This window comes from Tiliqua scincoides, chromosome 4 (assembly GCF_035046505.1).
Source record: "Tiliqua scincoides isolate rTilSci1 chromosome 4, rTilSci1.hap2, whole genome shotgun sequence".
In the NCBI taxonomy this organism is placed as follows: domain Eukaryota; kingdom Metazoa; phylum Chordata; class Lepidosauria; order Squamata; family Scincidae; genus Tiliqua; species Tiliqua scincoides.
Genome location: NC_089824.1, coordinates 96287969 through 96308240, shown reverse-complemented (window position 1 = coordinate 96308240; position 20272 = coordinate 96287969). Strand labels below are relative to the sequence as shown.

The 20272-nt window shown below is 43.6% G+C and overlaps 1 protein-coding gene across 1 annotated transcript in view; it reads left to right on the top strand.

Moving 5' to 3' along the window:
• The window catches only part of ANKRD33B (ankyrin repeat domain 33B), a 39596-nt gene extending 26166 nt beyond the window's left edge, over window positions 1-13430 (top strand). Inside the window, exons 3-4 of the mRNA XM_066626220.1 lie at window positions 7585-7725; window positions 12577-13430. Coding sequence (XP_066482317.1) covers window positions 7585-7725; window positions 12577-13430 — 995 coding nt within the window. The remainder of the gene's footprint in view (window positions 1-7584; window positions 7726-12576) is intronic.
• The last annotated feature ends 6842 nt before the right edge of the window (window positions 13431-20272 follow it).

The window sequence follows — 20272 nt, the reverse complement described above, 5'->3', positions numbered from 1 at the left end:
ACTGCTGCCTAATCAATGTTAGGCCACAGAGGCTTGAGTGGCTGGTAAAGTGAAACTTTTTTTAAAAATCTGGATCCCGATGCTAAATAGTTTGAGAACCACTGCAATAACCACTTCCTGCTATGACCCCCCAATAATGGTTGTATAGTGCCATGTGACCTTTTGAATCTGGAGGTTCCATATAGCCATCATGGCTAGTAGCCACTGATAACCTTTTTCTTCAAAAATTTATTTCATCCACTAAATAAAACTGCATAAACTAGTGGCTGTTTCCATGCCTTGTGGCAGTGAATTCCATTAATTGTCTGTAGAGTGAACAACTAGTTTCTCTGGTTTGTCTCTGTTGTCCTGCCAATCAATTTCGTTGAATGTCCCCAAGTTCCAGAATTGAGAGTGAGAAAAATGGCATTTTCTTCACATCATACATGATTTTATGAAGGCGCAATCCTAACCCACTGACATAAGGGCACTGCAGCTCTGAGGTAAGGGAACAAACATTCCCTTACCGTGAGAAGGTCTCCATCAGTGCCACTCAACTGCAGGATGCAGCACACTTCCCAATGGCACAGCTATGCCAGTGCAGGAAAGTTGGTTAGGACCTAAATCTCTATTATGTCCCCCCGCCCTTTGTTGCCTTTCTGCCAAACTAAGAGCTGTTCTTTCTCCTGCCGATGCAGTGGCACCAAAATGGCTACCACTGCATTCTGCAGGAGGGGCAGTTGCAGAAATCTCCTCTGGGTAAGAGAACAATCATTCCTTTACCCAGGGGAAAGTGTCTGTGGCACAGGGAGGTCTTGGATCTGTGCTAGCTAAATAGCTGATTCAGGTCTGTGTGGAGCTGTGCTGCAGGATCAGACCCAGGAAGGTGGTTAGGATTTGGCAGCAGCTGCCGCTGCCAAACCCATCCCTTCCAGACCCGATCCACCCAACCCCTGTCCCATTGCTGCCCTTTTCTGCCCTCCCCGCCCCCTTGCTGCATTGTTTTGTACTCCCCATCCCGTCCTGTCCTCTCACCCCCCCACCTCCCATGCCATCTTACCTGGATCGGCAGGCAGTGTCTGCATGCAACTAATGTCACATGTGCCATGGGTTGGTACCCCTGTTTTACATCATCTTTTAGAGGCAGAAATAGCTTAGTTCTGTGGTAGAAACTTCCAAGGTCTTGAAATGAATTACCAAAAAATAATGTGTTATTGGTTCATAGTACAATTTTTTTTCACAATATAGTGGTGTCTCTAGCACAGGTAATAAACCTGTATGTGGATCATTGGGGGAGTTGAGAGTATGGAGGAGACAGGCTGCCCTCAACAAATATGGCTGCTACTTTCTTTATTGAGAGCAGCCCAAGTTAAAACTTCTTTTGTTTGTAAAATTAGTGGTTTTTCTAATCTTCCAGAAATTTGTACCAGACAGGCAGCCCAATCCTAAAGGTGACTTAAGCCAGCGCAGGTCCCCTGTGCCAGCTTCTGAGTGTTGCAAGCATGCTGTCAAGCATGTTTGTACCGGGAGTTGGCTGGCCCAGCATGGAGGCATGTTCTGCTTCAGCAAAGCCGCATCCAGACCCTGTGCTGGCTAGAGAAGGTGAGTTTGTGCCAGGCGGTACAGGGGGTGGAAGATGGTGGCGGGAGGGTGTTCCGGGGGTGGTTGGAGGGTGGAATGAGCCTGGGAAGGGGTGGAATCAGTGGTGGTAGTGTACGCCAAATCCTAACCCCCACTCTCATCCCAGGCAGCCTTATACAGGCTGCTCAGATTCACACCAGCTTCATAGCTGGCACAGATCCAAATAGCCCTATAGGGCAGGCTGGGGCTTGACCCGGGGTATGGGGAAAAATATCCCCTTACCCTGAGGTGACCTCCAGCAGCCTCTCAGCCTGCACTGGATACAGCACAGGCCACTGCGGCACAGGTTAGGAGTGCATCCTAAGTAGAATTCAAGCTCCCCCATCTCCCCAACTTTGGTTCAGATCCATTGCAAAGTAAATGAAATACAGCAACGAATACCCAAAAAGGCACTTTTAGTGGAGACTGTGACCTGATTGTTCTGTGCCAAATTTCAAGAGAATTGAATGGAGGGGTCAGATTTTATGACTAATACAATGTTCACAGTTCATACTGGCAGAATGTTGTTGTTCGGCCTGCCATAGTTTATAAAAGAGGCTTCAGAAAATTGATCCTTGAAAAGTGAGTGATAACGGCATGTGTGGTGGCTTTCTGATTTGTTGCCTTGGTTTCACTCATTGTGTTGTGGCTGGGCTCAGCTGTTACAGTAATTTGCTTGGCATAGACTTTGAATTCTACTAATTGTTCCCTTTATGTGAAAAAATGAGTTAGCTCACTTTTTTCCTCAGGTTTCCTAAATTTGAAAAATGTGAACTCGTGAGACTTGATACATACCATAAACTTCAAAGTATATCAGTTAATTAAGTGATCATCCTGGTGGACATTATGACCCATAATTTGGAATAGTTTTAATTAGAATACTAGACCAACACCCCAATTCTACCCTTTCTCCTGCCCCAATTAGGCTGCACTGCATTCTGTGGTAGCGGTGGTGGTGGGGGGTCAGTCAGGGGGCTTGGGAGAAATAAGGAAAAATATTTTCCCTTACCCCTCCATAAGCATTTTGATTGCCAATGTGTCTCCTCAGACCTGTGCCAGTTATATAGGTGATCCAAATCCAAGGAGACAAAAGGGTTATGTTGGGAGGCTTTGGACAAGATGGCAAATCACTTGTGCTAGGATACAGTCCCTTCTGCCCCCAGCATTCCCCGATCCACCCCATTCTGCACAACCCCCACTCCATGCCACCCACCCTGCCAACTTACTACAACAGTAGGCCTCTCCTTGTTGTCATGCGCATGGGGTGCTCCTTGGCACGTGCAGCAGTGGCAGTCTAAAAGCACGTGGTTACGTGCGCTTCTGTCACATCACTTATGATGCCATAAAGCATGTCATAAAGCATGCTCCAGCCGCAGAGCCCAAGCATAGGATTGGACTATATGATCATTAAGATCTGAGTACAAAACTGCATTCAGCATGAAGCTCACTGAGTAATTAGGTCCGTCACTGCCCTATTTAACATACCTCACATGGCTGTTATGATGATAAATGGAAAGGGTAAAGAGCTACGTATGCCTTTCTGTCGACTTTTGAAGCCTCTGGACACTTACGGTATTTTGGAAAGAGGTTTGACAGGTCCTATTACAAAATGGCTACTGAGTGGGTGTGACCAGTCACAAATATATTTAGAGCACAATCTCAAGCACTCTCTTGGCCGTTGCAGATCCCTTCTGCAGGCCAAGTAGTGTCACAAATGTGCCATAAGGCACATCTGTGATGACTAAGAGTTGGGGAGGCCGGCACAAGGACACATGCCAGCCTCCCTGCACCAGAGCAAGCCCCAGGACAGGTGCGTTTGCTCCTGTGATGGGCTGCCAGTATGGGGGTCTGGGGAGGGCAGGGTGGGTGGAAATTGGGTGTTCCAGGGAGGAGGACACATGAGCCCATGAGCGGGCCGGCTGGGCCCAGGAGAGGATGGAGCCAAGATCCAGCACTTAGGCTGGATCCTAACACCCTTCCCTAGAGGCCTGGCCTAGTACCAGGTTGCTTGGATCTGCGCCACCTCTTTAGGTGGTGCAGATCCAAGTAGTCCCATTTGGGCCATTGCTGTTTTATGTGGGGAAAGGGGAATCAATTTCCCTAGCTCCGGGTTGTGCCACACCCTGCCCCAACCCTGCACTAAATACAGTGCAGGCCAGCTGGCCTGCCTGCTCCAGCACGGGTTAGGATTGAGCAGCCTATCAAATAATAATAATTAAAATCCTTGCAGGATGGCATTAAATAACTTAATTTTAACCTACCCTCATTAATTTTAATTTTTAAAATTAAAAATGGTGTTGTTTTTTGGGGGGGCATGAGGCATTCTGGGCCAGGGGACTGGCCCGGGTGGGACTCCGCTGTATCCTATCTCCAGTCTGTGTCTCCAGTCTGTGTCAGCAAAATAGCCAGCACAGACTCGAGTAGTCCCATTGTAGAGTCTGCACCCTTACTCGGTAGCAATAGCCCTTTTGGCACTGCTGCACCTGGTAGCACAGTGGCAGTCAGGATTGGGCTGTTAGTAAGGTTCAGTCAGGGTTGTCCCTTAAAATGAAGCATCCATAGACACTTGGTCTGCATGCCTGACATTTATACTGCCTTTCATGTTTTTGAAACCTTATTAATGCCCTGCAGAAATTAGGTTACTCTGCTAGTTCTTAAGGATACTGACTGCAGGAAGCGGCTGCAAAAAAGCACAGCTGCCCATAAAGTACCTGAGCATAATCAAAGCTGCTTAATAGATAAATGAGTAGGCGTCCTCCTCCTAGAAGTGTGGGTTTGTTTGGGTGCTATGAAGCCACTGATCATTAAAGCTGCACCAGATGTTCTACTATAGATTTTGTTTAATAGCTCATATGAAACTTTTTCATAAACATTCTTGGATAAATTTAACTGGCTGACATGTATTGCAGAATATTTATCTGGACTGCAAAGTAAGATGAGAGAGCATTTTTTACAGCTTACAGTAATTAAGTTGTTGTTGTTGCAGCTGCCTGACAGACTGCATTATTACACAAACTATCAACCCATCATACAACAAATGACAAGTGGGAGAAAACTGTTTTGAACAAGTAATAATGGCACTAGATATTTGTCTTGTTCTGTCAGTCCAATTACAAGAGTTTGATGGTTTAATTGGTCTTCAGACTGTTAGCTTCCTAACATCTATAATTTTACCCTGTGATAGATTTTCTCTTTCTGCATTTTTCAGTGATGCTAGTATATAGAGGAGAACAAACAAGAGGCAAGTTAACCTATTGGAGACTATGCCTGATATGGTCTGCTGAAAGTATTTCTAAGAATAAATATATTGAGTGTCTTTGTTTACTTATTCAGTCATTAAAATTTCTGCTCTGTCTTCTATCTTAAATTCAGGACAGTAGATGCTTGTTAAGCTGTTTTATTAGCAGTTACTAGAAAGTGTGCTCAGTGTGGTCAGCAAAGCTATGGAAGAAAGGGCTTATTGAGAGCATTTAAAATATTTGTTTGGTTTATTATGTAACACACCAAATTACTGTTCATATAATCACTTTTGAGGTCAATCCTAAGGCACTCTATGTAGCCTTGCCATTGAGACAATGGCAAGACAATTGGTGGTTCATAAACAAAAGCCAAAGTAACTTCCTCTGCCAACTACCAAATTTCCATTGTGATACCACAAATGGGTTTGCCCAATTTAACTTGTAAGAAAAAAGCAACCAATCTGTGTTTGTACAGGTATAACCTAATTATCCATGGATTTTTATCTCAATGCTATGAGAAGGGCCCTTTAAATTAAAGGAAACAAGTCGTTTAACAGTAGCCTTGTTAATGTGAGAGAGGGCAGTCAACTGATAATCCATCAATCATTCTCTCTCCAGGCACTTAGAACAGCTCCACTCCAAGGCAAGCGACCCCTCCCTTCCCCCTGAACTTGTGAAAGAAAGATAATCACTTTGCATTTTTCCCCAGCACTGGCTCTGGGTGAAGGGAGGGGGTCGCTGGCTCGGCGTTAAGCCTTTTTAAGCGCCTGGAGAGAGACTGATTGATAGATAGTCTGCCTAATGAATGTCTTACATCAGAAAGGTCAGCAAGGCTGTTTTTAAGGGACATAGGGCGCAATCCTAACTGCGCCTTATGCCGGCCCAAGTCCCTTGGGCCGACATAGGAGGGTCGCAAACATGCCGTAAAGCACGTTTGCGCCTCCGTGGGAGGAAGCTGCGTCAGCCGCTTGTGTTGGTGTGCCCTGGGCGGGGGAGGACGGGTGAAGGGCAGCCCCGGGGGTGGGGCTGGGACCCAGCAGTTATGCTGGATCCCAACCCCTGTCCCTGCGGAGAACGGAGCGGCTTGAAGCTGCTCCGCTCTCCTCAGACTTGCGCTACCTCCAGAGGTGGCGCAGGTCCAAGGAGACCCATTGGGGCCAGCAGCCCTTACTCAGGGGTAAGGGGGAGAGCTTCCCCTTGCCCCTGGCTGAGCCGCTGCAGCCAACGAACCTGCATTGGATGCAGTGCAAGCCTCTGGCTTGCCTGCTCCAGCGCAGGTTTGGATTGCACCCATTGTTTTTTTAAATGGATTTGCTTTAATGCGATTTTTACCATCCACGTAAGTTCTGGGAATGGAACCCTCGCAAATAAGGGGATTCAGCCTATATTTCTCTAAATTTGCCTCCTGAAGGATCTTTCAGGAAACTCCTTGCTTCTCAGCCCCCAATTCAATGACACTATACCAGTGGTTCTCACACTGTTAGCACCAGGACCCACTTTTTAGAATGAGAATCTGTCAGGACCCACCGGAAGTGATGTCATGACCAGAAGTGACATCATCAAGCAGTGAAATTTTTAACAATCCTAGGCTGTAATCTTACCTACACTTACCCAGGAGTAAAAAGCATAAACATAGTAGCCTGTTCAAAGTACAGATCAGTCACATACCATGGCAGCATCAAGTCTAATGTATTAAAAATAAATTATTGAAATGAATGGGGACCCACCTGAAATTGGCTTGCGACCCACCTAGTGGGTCCTTACCCACAGTTTGAGAAACACTGTACTATACTATCCATTCAGTAGTTGTCTATTTCAGTAGCATCTTCTAGAGAGAAAATCGCAGTGGCTGCACTGTAGCTGACTTCAATGTTGGCTTGACAGCACAGATGGTTTGTTGTGTTCATCAGTGGGCTGCAGGGTGCGACAAACAGGTGCAGAGTGCCTTTCATCCTGAGTATGTTTTTGCCTCTCCCCGCCCTTCACTGATGAAGTCACTCCAGTTTCTTCCCTACTCACTCACCTTGCTCCTTTCTTTCACAATCACTTTCAACAAAACATAAATTGTGAGAAATGATGGAAACTTATTTGTTTAAAGGGATGACATGAAGTGGATCACCACAGCAGCCCCCTTCCCCCAAAAAATCCACATGAAAGGTAGTAGATCCACTCATTCATCTTACTCCTTCTTCATCTTACTTCTTCTTCTATGGTCTATTTAAATAAAGCAGGAAGTATTGAATGTACTGGTAGCACTCCCAGAGTGTCTGACACTTCCTGTTTTGTTTCAGGGGACCAAGTGAGGAAAAAGTGATATGAGGAGGTAGCTACCTGATTGCTACCTTCCATGTAGTTTTTTTAAGGGGGAGTGTGCACAAGGGTGGCATTTGCACCTGCTTCCAGTGATGCATTGGCTCAGACCAGTCCTGATTGGCAGAATGTGATTGTAAACTTTTTGCTAAAACTAGGAGAATTTTTTGTTTGCTTCTGATTTTAGTGGCCATGGTTATGCTTATATGCAGTCATAATAACTGGAGTATATAATATACCATTTTGTACTGAGTGGGCATTTTATGCTGAAGACTCTTTTCGCTTGTTTGTTTTCTGCTATCTGTCCTGAAGTCTTAGGATTGCTTAAAAACTCACTAAATTACTAAAAGAAAGAACCAACAAAAACAGTATACAAAGGTCATATTGATTTGCAACTAAAATTATTTTGTATTGATAACTTTCACTTTTTTTGTAGGTCATATTACTATTACTCAGTATTTACTCAACTATTATCCTGGCCTTGATATTGAGAAAAGGAATGTCTTTGGATTTACTGCACTCATGAAGTCTGCAATTCAAGGCCGAACGGAATGTGTCAGAGCCTTAATGCTGGCAGGTATATAGAGTTCTCTATTCTATTATCCACAATTACTGAATCATTGTAAAAACTAATCTTCAGTAAAGAGCTACCCTTCTTAGTGCTTGTTCTGTTGGTATATTCTGTTTGCTGTTTGCTAATATGATGTTTTCTATTACTGAATTATTATAGGTGGGTTTCCTTCAGAAAACTCAAAGCCCAATCCTGAGCCACCCAGTGCCAAAATGGCTAATGTTGCATCCTGTGGGCTTTGGGCAGCTGCTGGAGGCTTCTTGGGGGAAGGGGACTACTCAAGTCTGGGGCTACTCAAGTCTGCACTGGCTATTTAGCTGGTGCAGAGTTGAGAGGCCTCGTTCTGGATCTGGTGGAGCAGGGCTCCACTGGTCCTGCTCCCCTCCTGCCCTGCTTCCTCCCCTGCCCCGCCCCCTGTCATAGAAAGCCTCCCTCCTGCCCCGTCTAACTTCTCTGTTGTCAGGAGTTCATCCCTTGCTCTGGGTGACATGTGGCAGGCTTCCGGCTGGTGCTGGCTTAGTGCAGACTTGTGCTGATCCAGCATTGGTGCTGAGTGTCATGGGCTTGCCATACGACACGTTTGTGATACTCAGCGCTGGCAGAAGGCTGGCACTAAGGGTTCAGGATCAGGCCCTAAATCTACTAATTCTAGGTGTAACACTCATAAGCATTTTGCTAAAGAATTTAAATACCCATTTCAGGTGAGAGTTAAAGGCATGATCCACTAAACCTATACTTACCACTGCATAAAAATATACTGGGGGCATGTATATGCTTGTGTGTGCATACAATGGTAGAAATTACTCTTATGTTGCCATAGAAAATAGTGGTGCAGTAATGATGCTGGGACTGGAGCAAACACTGTGTACTGGATGAACACTTATTATTGAACCCAATTACCACTGCTAAAAATAATGGGAATTCCCTGGAATAAAAAGTTTCAGGATTCTTTCTCAAGAAATCAAATCCATAACCATTTCTAATTTAACTTCCAGCCTAATCCTCAGAAATAGCGGTTGAATTAATGGGGTATCTTATTGCTGTGTCTGGGAGTTGAGGGGTGTGTCAGGAGGTGGAATATACCCTTAGTTTGGTCAAAACTCTCTGTTTGAGAAACATGACCTCACAGAGAATATTGTCATGGTCACTGCAAGACAGGGCATGTTTGTAAAGCTTCCTAAAGTGCAACTAAGGCCCCTAAGGGCCTACTTTTGATAAAGCCCTTGTGGTGATGGGAACATGGATTTTGTTCAGTTTTATTGCAATACTCTTATAGGCTAGAGCCTATTTTCAGTGTATTTCAGGTCACCACAGAACCCAGGTTAATGGCAGAGTGATGTGGAGATGGATCATTAGCACTGCTCTTTTTAGGGAAGCTGTAGGATGAGAGTTGCTGGCCAGATATTATATTTAGAAATAATTCATGGATTAAGGGATGTTCAGCAAGTGCTAGAAATAATGGAGTTTCTAGTGTACTAAAGAGGATGAAGCAGGGATTTATTACTGAAAGGTTCAGAAGAAAAAGAACTAAGCCCTTGTGGCCTTATTTTGAGAGAGGTGAGAATAAACCTTACCCAGCTCAAATATTATCAATTACTTGTTGTTTTAGCACATATGAGGTCTACAGATACATGAGCATATACAATAAGATATAGGTATCTTCTTTCATTCAGATACCCAGAAGCTCCTGCTCATAAAAAATGTTTAAAACATGAACAAAATGTAAAATTTGCAATTTCAAAGATCTAAAGACAACCATAAATATTCCTGGACACAAACATTTACAAAACTTTTAAAAAATTTATTAACATATATCACTAATGTCCATAACTCATTGGTGAAATCTTTTTAAAACTCTCATGACACATTCCAAATAAACATACTTTGGCAAAGACAAAAACTCTAAATATAATAAAAATATGAAAACACATAGACATAGTACAGTTTGAGACTCGTTATTCTCAAGGGTTCCATTTCAAGAACTCATGTGGGTGGCAAAGGCACTATAGCAAATCAATTTAAAAAACAAAGTTTCTTTGTTCTGGTGATTTAAAAACAGCCTTGATGACCTTTGTAATGCATACAGAGTCAATCAGTCTCTCTAGGAGCTTAGGCTTCAATCCCTCCCTTCACCAGGAGCCCGAGCAAGGGGGAAAGAATGGAGAAGGTGATAATAGCTGCCATTTAGCCTTCTTTCAGGTACTCAGGGAGAAGCCTGCAGAGTGAATGATTGATGGATTGTCAGCTGCCCTCAGATTGCAGCTGCCCTCTCTGGCATTATTAAACGACTGTTTTCCTTCAATTTAAAGGGCCCTTCCCATCAGCTTTGAGATAGAAAAATATGTGGATACTTAGGTTATACCTGTAATCACTTGCATGACTGTCTCTTTGCAACAGTAAAAAGCAGTGTTTTAAACTGTGATTTTAAAGTGGTGCCGTTTTTCCCTTTTCCAGGGATCAGCACATTCCTTTTCATTTGCAGTGCCCATTCGTGTCGAGTCAAATCCATGTATAAAAAATCCATGTATAACAAGGCTGGACCTGTACTTACAAACAACCTTTGTTGTTTTCGCCTCTAGTCATCTTCTGTGTCTTGTTTATAAAGACATTCTTCCTAATTCAGAGGTGTGTTTGGGGCTCATATGGGCAAAAAGTCCATTGGGACTTGAAATCCATGCCCATGCCTCCTGCCTTGCAAGATCAGACTAGTAGCCCAGAGGAAGAACTTTCTGCAAGAGTGCTGACTCCCAAACTGGTGCTAGAGTAGAGTTGGCTTTGAGAGCCAATGTGACAGGAAAGACTGGAAGATATTTAGAAGTCTGGAACAAGTCTAATTGTCTAATTTCCAACAGTACATTTTATCCAAGCTGGTGGGATCTAACAAAACAGTGATTTATTTATTTTTGTTTTGTTAAGAAGTGTGAAGTTCTGATTTTCATAGGCATCTTTTGATGCTTTTTCTGGAAGCCCAGCTCACATTTCAAACATGGAACATTTGCAAATAAACTTGCAGGATATGTAGTTTAATTAATCTTAATATTCTGAACTGACTAGCCTGCTCACTTCAGTTATTCTGGGAAAATAATTTTGTAACATTATATTTATCTTAGGAAAATCATTTTGAAGTGCAGGGAGACATTTTATAAGAAATGACTCATTTTATGAGTCATAGACCTACAGCTCAATCCTATGGTTTGAGGATTGACACCATAGTATGCAACCATGAACAAACAGACTGCACTGCATGGTGCAGTGCATGGTGGTGGTGGTGGTGGTGGTGGGTGATTGGAAGAAGGGGAAAGGGAAAATATTTTCCCTTACACCTCCATAAGCCTCTCAACTGCCAGTGAACAGAAGCAGTCTAAAACGGTTCTATTTTTTTCATGGATGGCAGTGTTATCCTAAAAAAAAGGGCTGAAAATGGTGTTATGTGTTTTTATTCCAAATTAATATTTTAATCAAATTTAAAGCATTTTTCTCAAGTGTAATCACTGTTATGTAGGTAGTATATATGTGTTTTATGTTTGTGGCTGTCAGCAGACATTGCCACAGGAATAAAACCGGAGGACAGGAGGTCCTCCAGGGCAGGGGGTCTGGTCTAGAGGGTAGAGCCTCCGTTAGCCCAAAGATAACATCTGAAGGTTGCCAGTTCGAGGCCACTGGCAGCTCCATGAATGGCGAGACCTTGAAGCAGCTGACAAGCTGTGCTGAGCTATACCACTTGCTCGTTGGTGTGAGCGAAGAAGTGTTTTGGCTGCCCTTCAATTGAGAGATGAAGGAGCTGTTTGTCAGCCAGCATGGGAGGCAACTGGGGGCCAGAAGTGATACCAGACTGTGAAAAATCCATCTGAAATGTTTTGTGGTTCTTGAAAGTTAGAACATTTCTCTTATTGTAAAAATCCCATCGGGGGTTTAAAGATAGCCTGCCTACGTGAACCGCCTTGAATAAAGTCAGAGGAGTAATCCGATGACCAGAAAGGCGGTACATAAATACCAGTATTATTATTATTAAAACATACACACACACACTGCTTTCAGCCAACACACACTCACATCCAGAGAGCACAACTACAAAGTCAACTACTAGAATTAAACTTACAGGAGCTATTTAAAATTTGCATTAAATGCAAGTAATTTCTGTAAATTGACTCAACATAAATCAGCACAATATAACTTGAGAATAAAGAAATATAGGATAATAAATGCCCTAGGTTTAGAACACAGCTCAGCTAAGCCAACATATTGAATTTAGCATAGGATAAAGCAGTGTTCCTTTCTGCAGAGTTTTGCCACTATGCACAAGGCACAAAGATGAGGAGAGAAAAGTGAGCCATTGTATCTGCCAATCACCCTTCTTCCTGTTTGGTATGAGCTTGTTTCAAATATGAGGTGGTTGCACTCTCACTCACCTTTATAATAGTCAGATGTAGCCTCATATTAACCCCTTAAGACTCCTTCTGACTGTACCATCTGCTGTACTGGTGTTGCCAGAAAATACATTCAGAACACTGAAAGACCTACTGCAGGCAGAACATTCCCATGTTGGGGGGGGAGGGGCAGATTTACCCCTTTTCTGGAGCTAAGCATGATGAAGTGTTGATGATGAAGCTAACCATGACGAAGCCCATCTGCTGGCTCTTTTGTGCTGACCATCAAATCTTTAAATATTTGGAGTTGCTCAAAATTGGTGTAATACAGGGCTATCTTATCAAAATATTAATTAAAACAGAGCTCACATTGAGGGGTTTGGCAACTCAGCATCTTTGTAAGCATCTTACAAAATTTAGGATGTTGCTAGGCTTAACAAATACAGAATGGTCCTATGTACTGCTTTCAAAACTAACTTTCTCTTTTCAGGTGCTGATGTTCATGCAACAGACCCAGGCCGAGGTTTTACTTCTTGGGAATGGGCATGTTTTACAGGAAGAATAGAATCTGCCTATTTTATGCAGAGACTTATGGACAAGCCTTGCGCTGAGCAATTTTGTGACCACTATAACCTAGAATGGCCAAAGATGAATGAACTTCTTGCCAAGGCCTCAGAACCAAAAACCTGTTTGCAGAGGATCTCAGAAAGTGTGAGATCAGCAGTGACTTTCAAAAGCTCCGATGGCCCAGAAGAAGATGGTGTTCTTGATCACATGGTTAAAGTAACAACAAGTCTAAGGAGCAATTTTGTTGGCATAGCTTGTAGGACTGTGTGCCCCGGAAGTCCCCCTGGCATAGGAAAACGCAGGCCTGCTGTTCAGGAAATCCTTAGGAAACAAAGGGCCCAGGAAATTCGATCTTTAGAGGACAAAGATCATTTTAATAGCTATGAGAAGCTGTTTAAGAACTCCAGAGTTACATTAGTCTCCAAAAAGAAGGAGCGGCGAGCCAGCCTACAACCTTTTAGCCTAAATGTACCTCAGGTGAACATCGTGGTTCAAAGGAAAACCAGCCTATTGCCTCTGCACTTGCTGAGAAGGAGTAGTGTACGCCCAGGGTTTGTCATTCCCAAAGTCCGTGTCAACAAGGCACCTCCACCTACCTTCCAGCCAGAGAAAGTGAGGCGGAAAAGTAGTGCCGTTGATGGGAACTATCTGCAGGTTCCCAAGTGGCGGTATAAAGAGCTGAAGGAGGAAAGGAAGAAGGCAGAGGAAGAAGAAAAGAAAAAAGCAGAAGAAGCTCAGAAACAGAAGCTGGGATCTCCCCAGAGGAGCAGGACTTGAACAGAATGGGAATCATGGCACTGGTGTCACTACTGAAATCAACCTGCTGACATAATTGAAGAAAGAGATAACAGAACTGAAGACAATTTTCAAGAAAACAACTGATGTAGCAAACAAGCATACACTATAAGGGAAGACTTGGATTTCAAAATACAGAAAAGTTTGTTTCTTAGAGCAAAAACTGTCTTTATGAAGGTGGGAGAAGAGCTGATAGAATTAAGCTACAAGAATTGAGAGGTCTAAATATCAGGGACATTTTTCTAATCATAAAAGAGTAATTAGGTGATGGAATACGTTTGCAATTGAATATATACTGTCACCATAACAGGAAGAATTTTTAAAAATGGATACATAAACACTTATTTCAGGACTTGTGAAAAGGATCCTACATATTTTGTATACGCTGTGCTTTTTTTCCTACTGAGTTAAGATAAAGGGCTTCAACTTGCTGCCTGCACATAAGAAAATATGAACATAATAATAATGAATGTTACAAAAAAAAACAAATTTCAGAAACAGCAAATTTATGAATAAGAACTTTATGAATAATAGTTTAATTCTGAGAAATTGAGTTAATGGAAAGAAAAGAGAACTGATCTGTCTCATGGAGGAATGAGATATTACTGTTAACTGAAAAACAAAATGCAAAGGTGCAGATTGAGCTGATTTCTCAACAAGCTGCAACATTTCAATACATCCTATCCATTTTTCCCCCAGAGCTGTGCTATACTCAGCTTTTGGCATTGGTATCCAATCCATCTCCAAGAAACTCAGGGCAGTGTACATGAGGTTCTCATTTTATCCTTATAACCTACAGCCCAATCCTATGCACATCTACTCAGAGGTAAGTCCCATTAGATTCAATGGGGCTTACTCCCAGGAAAGTGTGGATAGGATTGGGCTGCTAGTGAGGTAAGCAATTGAACTGTGAATTGTCTAAGTCTTCTTGGTTATTGCCATGGTTAAGTGGGAATTTGACCTGAACTCTTCTACATCCCCAGTTCACCTTTGTATCCACTACACCAGTGGTTCTCAAACTGGTGGGTTGTGACCCACCAGTTTGTGTAAAGCTTCTCCCGTCCCTTTAAGGGGTGGGGGAGGGGCAAGGGCAACAACGTGATCCCCAGGATGGCAAGTGGGGCAGGGGGTACTTTTACTTATTGTGGGCTTGGGCAAGCAGCAGGATGTGTGGGGAGCCCCGTTAAGTCCTCTGCAGGGCTCCCTGAGGCTTGGAATGTTGAGAAACTGTGCACAAACCACTTCCAGTTTTGCGTCACAACCAGGAGGTGGTTTATGTGTTTCCCAGCATTCCAAGTCTGGGAGAGCCCTGTGGAGGGCTGCGTGGGGCTCTCCATACCTCCTGCTGCTGGCCCAAGCCCACTGTAAAAGCACCCCCCTTAGCGATGAGTTGCTACCCTCACCCCTCCCCTGCAAAGACTTACTTAGGAAATAAATCTTCTAAAAGTTTGAGAAACACTGCAGTACACCATCTGTAGATGGCTTTAGGCTTCCAGAAGCTTTTTTCATTTTTGATCAGAGTCTTGGTCAAATGTCTACCAATGCAAAATGGTAGCTTGGGAAGGTGGAACCAGTTGCAAAATATCTTGAGCAATAATTCACATTTAGGGTTGTTTACAGTACACACACGTAACTCATTAGAGCAGTGTTTCTCAAACTGTGGGTCAGGATCCACTAGGTGGGTTGCGAACCAATTTCAGGTGGGTCCCCATTCACTTCAATATTTTATTTTTAATATATTAGACTTGATACTCCCATTGTATGTGGCTGCATTTGGGAAAATATTACAGACCTGTACTTCTAATAAGCTACTATGTATATTCTTTTAACAATGATAGTCAATGGGACTTACACCTGGGCAAGTGTGGGTAGGATTCAGCCTAAGATTGTTAAAAATGTTCCTGCTTTATGATATCACTTCCAGTGATGTCACTTCCGGTGGGTCCTGACAGATTCTCATTCTAAAACGTGGGTCCCAGTGCTAAATATGTGAGAACCACTGCCTTAGAGCATTCTGCTCAATATTTCTGCCCAAGCTCCAAAAAAGGCTAGACTGAGATTTGTATCTGGGTAGCTAGGAGCCAGGGAGAAAAACATTCCAACCAGCAAGGCCAGAGGTGGAGGGAGGAAAAGAGGGTTCAGGAATGACTTTAGATCCCTGTTGGAGTTACCAGTAGCTTCAGAGTGACCTTTTGCTGGGACCTTGCACTATACTATACCTGCTCTCTCTATTTACCTTCTTACACTTTGGGGCTGTTTTTTGCTGATTTATCTCAGGGAAAAGAATACTCTTCAGTATATTTACTTAACAAATAAGCATACAATTCAATTGTTTAAAAGTATTTCTCTTACTTTCAAAGTCCCTTTGTTTTCAGTTGGAGAGAAAAAGTTAAGCATGGCCAAATCATGCCCTATATTAAAAATGCAATCAATTTATACCACTGTATGGTCTGATGATGCTTTACAAAAATCTCAAAAATACTGCAGTAGAATAGAAGATGGGTAACCCAACCCTGAGCTGACCATTGGGCTGGGACTGCTGTGGTGCTGAAATGGCTGCTGCGGTATCCTATGTGAAGCAGGGCAGCCACCACCGGTTCCTTGGGGGAAGGGAACTTTTATCCCCTTCCCCTGGGTAAGGCAAGTAGCCCCACAATGGGGCTACTCAATTCTACAGCAACCCTGGGGTCGTCATTGAATCAAGACCCTCCGTGTCAGGCTAGCAGCCCGACACAGATACTCTGGATGCAGAGGAGCGGAACTCCTCCAGTGTCACCTCCCTCCTGCCCCACTTCCTCCCCCCAGCATGCCTCTTCCCTGCCTTCTCCCCACCTCCACCCACATCCCCTGCCCCGGAATGCTTCCTCCCTGCCTCCCCCTCAGCTCCGCCCACCTCCCATGCCCCAGAACACCTCCTCCCTGCCTCCCCCCAAGCCCCCTCCTACCTCTCCACCACCCAGCGGTTTGGGCAACCATGGAGCTGTGGACCAGTGGTGGTCCATCAGCGCTAGCCCAGCACTGGCCGGCACTGAGCTAGCACTGGCACTGGACCAGTGCTGACAGCAGCAGACATGCCTTTCAGCATGTTTGCAACACTCAGTGCCAGCAGTGAACCAGTGCTAAGAGCTCAGGATTGGGCTCATCCAGTTTCTCAAGGTTTTAGACAACATAATGTCTGCTTCACATTTCTTATCTTTGTTTAAGCCAGGGGTCTCCAAACGTTGTGGCCAGAGGGCCACATCAAATATCTGGCATGGTGTTGAGGGCCAGAAAAAAAATTTAAATGTAAAATTTAAATAAATAAATTAGAGATGGAACTTAGGTGAGTGAATAAATGGGCTCATTCATTCAACCTCTCTGGCCCTCAGAACACTCACCAGACACAAACAGAGCATAGCTCTGGTCATGTTCAGTTGAGTGGGCCAGAGGCTTTCAGGAGAAAAGAGCCTGGCTATGGACCGGATAGAGGCTTGCTGCGGGCCACAACTGGCCCCCAGGCCGGGTTTGGAGACCCCTGGTTTAAGCTATAACATATTTAACAGTGAAAATGGGGGGAAGGCCAAGTACATATATTGCACTAAGCCCAGAAAATCATGTTGGCAGCTATGCTTACCTTATAAAAGAAGAGAATAAATTTTATTTATTTTGTTCAATCTTACACCCAATTTTTCTCCAATGTGGGTAGACTGAAGGCAAGCTATAAATAGAGGTAAAAATAACAAAATTACAGTAAATCTATGGAAAGCTGTATTTGCATTGCACCTATATTTTCTTGCATGTTGGGTAACACAATGGAAAAGATATGATTGAATATGACATCTCGCACAGCAGAATGGCAAAGATGACATCACTTAGTTTGGCTGGCAAGGGGATACATAAGCATAAACAAGCAAACAAAAGGTTTGTCCTGTCAGCAGTTAAAGTGCCACTTCACTTTCACAAGCCAAAGACAGAGTGCAGGACTGTCAAGATGGAGGTTCAATCGCACAATCCACTGCACTACTAGTCCCTTAGCTAATATATACACGTTGCAGAAATGCAAGACTATCATCAATGTAAGTACTTGCACTATTGCCCCTTCCATAACAATATCTACAAAACAACAAAGATCTTAAGCAATATTCAGTTCTAGTCTTAGTAAAGTACCTTAAGAAAAATAATCGCAGCCTCAAATGGAATAGGCAATATTTTCAAACGGCCCTGTTTTTGTGATTGGAGAACAAGCTTTTAGCTGCCCATGGCAAAACTGTCTACCTGTATATATCAGAAAAGCTCTGACACAGATGGTATATTTTTGTTCACAGCCAGCACAGTGGATTTACATATCAAATCATAGAGTCAGTTTCTAAAAAGCAATCAGTTCTGACAAGCAAGTACATGGATTTGCACTCAGATTGTCATCCATAGGACAGATTCTGTTGAAATGCACTATTGAACTCTCTCAGGGATTAATTTAAATAGCAATGTTCCAAGGATGTAACCAGTTTGTATGTGTACATGTATGTCATATTTTCAATTAAGAGACAATAAATGCTGTTTAAATTATGGCTTGCCTTATTCTTCAGTTTGGTTTGTGTTCCCCTGTGGCTTATCAATTTCAGTTTAGTCTGAATTTAAGTAGTTATTTCCACCTAAAACTATTCACATTCTGAGAATGTGCACTTCAGGATTATTTGGAAGACAGGAAACATACACCACAGTTTTAAAACAACCACAGAACCTCAGTGATATTAGAGGATAGTGCAATGGAAATGGACTCACACATACCATTTTCTGCAGCGCAATTTTGGCAAAAGTGGAAAGCATTATGTTTCAAAATCATAAATATAATTATGAAGGCAGCCCTTGTTTGCGGCAGTAAAAATGTCAGGCAGGTGCAGTAAATGTTAAGTACTTAACAAGGCCCAATCCTATTCATGAGATACACCACTGTAACAGCAGCCCTGCTGGCGCAGAAGTCTCCCCACCAATCGGTGCACCACAGATGCTGGTGCAACACCAGAAAAACACCACACCATTGTAATGGACTCAGCTCAGACACCAGCACAATCTTGCCCACAGAGGGGCCCACAGAGGGGCCAAAATGGGAATGGGACAGGATGTGGAGGGGACAAGGAAAACTCAACAGATGCCAGCTCATATCCATCCTTGAGGCAATGGATGTGCCCCTCAACACCAGAAAAACACTATGCTTACTGACCTGGTGTAGGTAGGAGGAACTCCATAAGGAATAATGGGGAGGCAAAAAGCAGAGGAAAAGTGCAATTCCTGTCACCCCCAACCCACCCACATCTCCAAGATGGAGCATACAATACAGACAATATTTTGAAACCAATCACAATGCACCCACACCAGGATATAAGTCCCTGTTGGGTAGATCCTAGTTCAGATCACAAGGTGCACAGCATAGGTACAGGTGGGAGAAAACTTTTTTTTTTTTTTGCAGATGTCAATGTTTTACAGTGTTAGAAGTGCAGAACATGGTATTATGTGTTTTTATTCAAAATTTACATTATTATTGTAAATTATAATCACTTTAAAAGTGTAGTAGGTAGATGATATAGGTGGTACAGTTTCAGCAGATGCAGCCACAGTCATTACCCATACACCCCTTAAACTATAAATAAAAACCAAATAAAATAGTTTTAATTTTTTGCAGATTTGGGGTTTTTTTGTTTTACAAAAATGAGAAGTGCAGAAAGCAGTGTTAGGTGTTTTCATTTCATTATCACCATTTTCTCCCACATCTAGGCATGGGGCTATACTGCTTTGACCTCCCAAAGGAGAACTCTGGTGACCGGAACTATGGTGAAAAGGCATGAGGTGCACAAAAGGAGTACTTTGCACAAAAATATCCTCTTGGCCCTCACAGATATTTGTTGACTGCTGTCTCCTTAGAATTCTTACTGAAGGTGTTCTGCCCCAGGAAGACTCCACACACAAACATCCAACTAGACCCTCTACTTCAGTGGGGGGTCCCCAGTAGGGGTAGGTCAATGCACCCCATTCAGATAAGCAAGGGGGGAAGGGAGTCCAAGTTGCCATCCAACCAGGTTGGATCCTCATCCTACAGCCCCTTGGCCTAGACCATTCAGCATTGCCCAATGGTCCCCACCACAAGCACAGCAGTCCAGTCACCTTTCCATGCCCCAACAGCCAAGAACAGGAAATAGCCTGGGGCACCAATCATTGCTCATACTGGCCAGATGCTCACCTGGCTCGAACATAAGAACAGCCCCACTGGGTCAGGCCATAGGCCCATCTAGTCCAGCTTCCTGTATCTCACAGCGGCCCACCAGATGCCCCAGGGAGCACACCAGATAACAAGAGACCTCATCCTGGTGCCTTCCCTTGCATCTGGCATTCTGACATAGCCAATTTCTAAAATCAGGAGGTTGCACATACACATACACATCATGGCTTGTAACACATCATGGCTTGTAGAGACATGGCTCTCTCTTGCTTTGCAGGACAGCAGCTTTGCTATAGGAGGCCTGAACAGTGATCCTCTTCAGAGGACCACTGCAGCCCCCAGAAAACAAGAGGAAGTGTTCCAAGCCACTATATCCTGCCATCCATAAGACCCCACTGCATGTACACTTGAGTGATACTACTTTCATGAATACAAAGTATACATCTCAAGGTTTCTCAAGGGGTAACTGATGCTGTTGGGGCATACAAGTTCACTTGTGGGTCACCAGGGTGGCCTTCAGCACCATATAGCTCTGCTTATATGCTAATAAAGGTTACATCATCATATAACTCTGGATGGTCACCTTCGCAAGCCACTAGGTTCGGGAATGTGCATAGCCCTTGGATGCCTA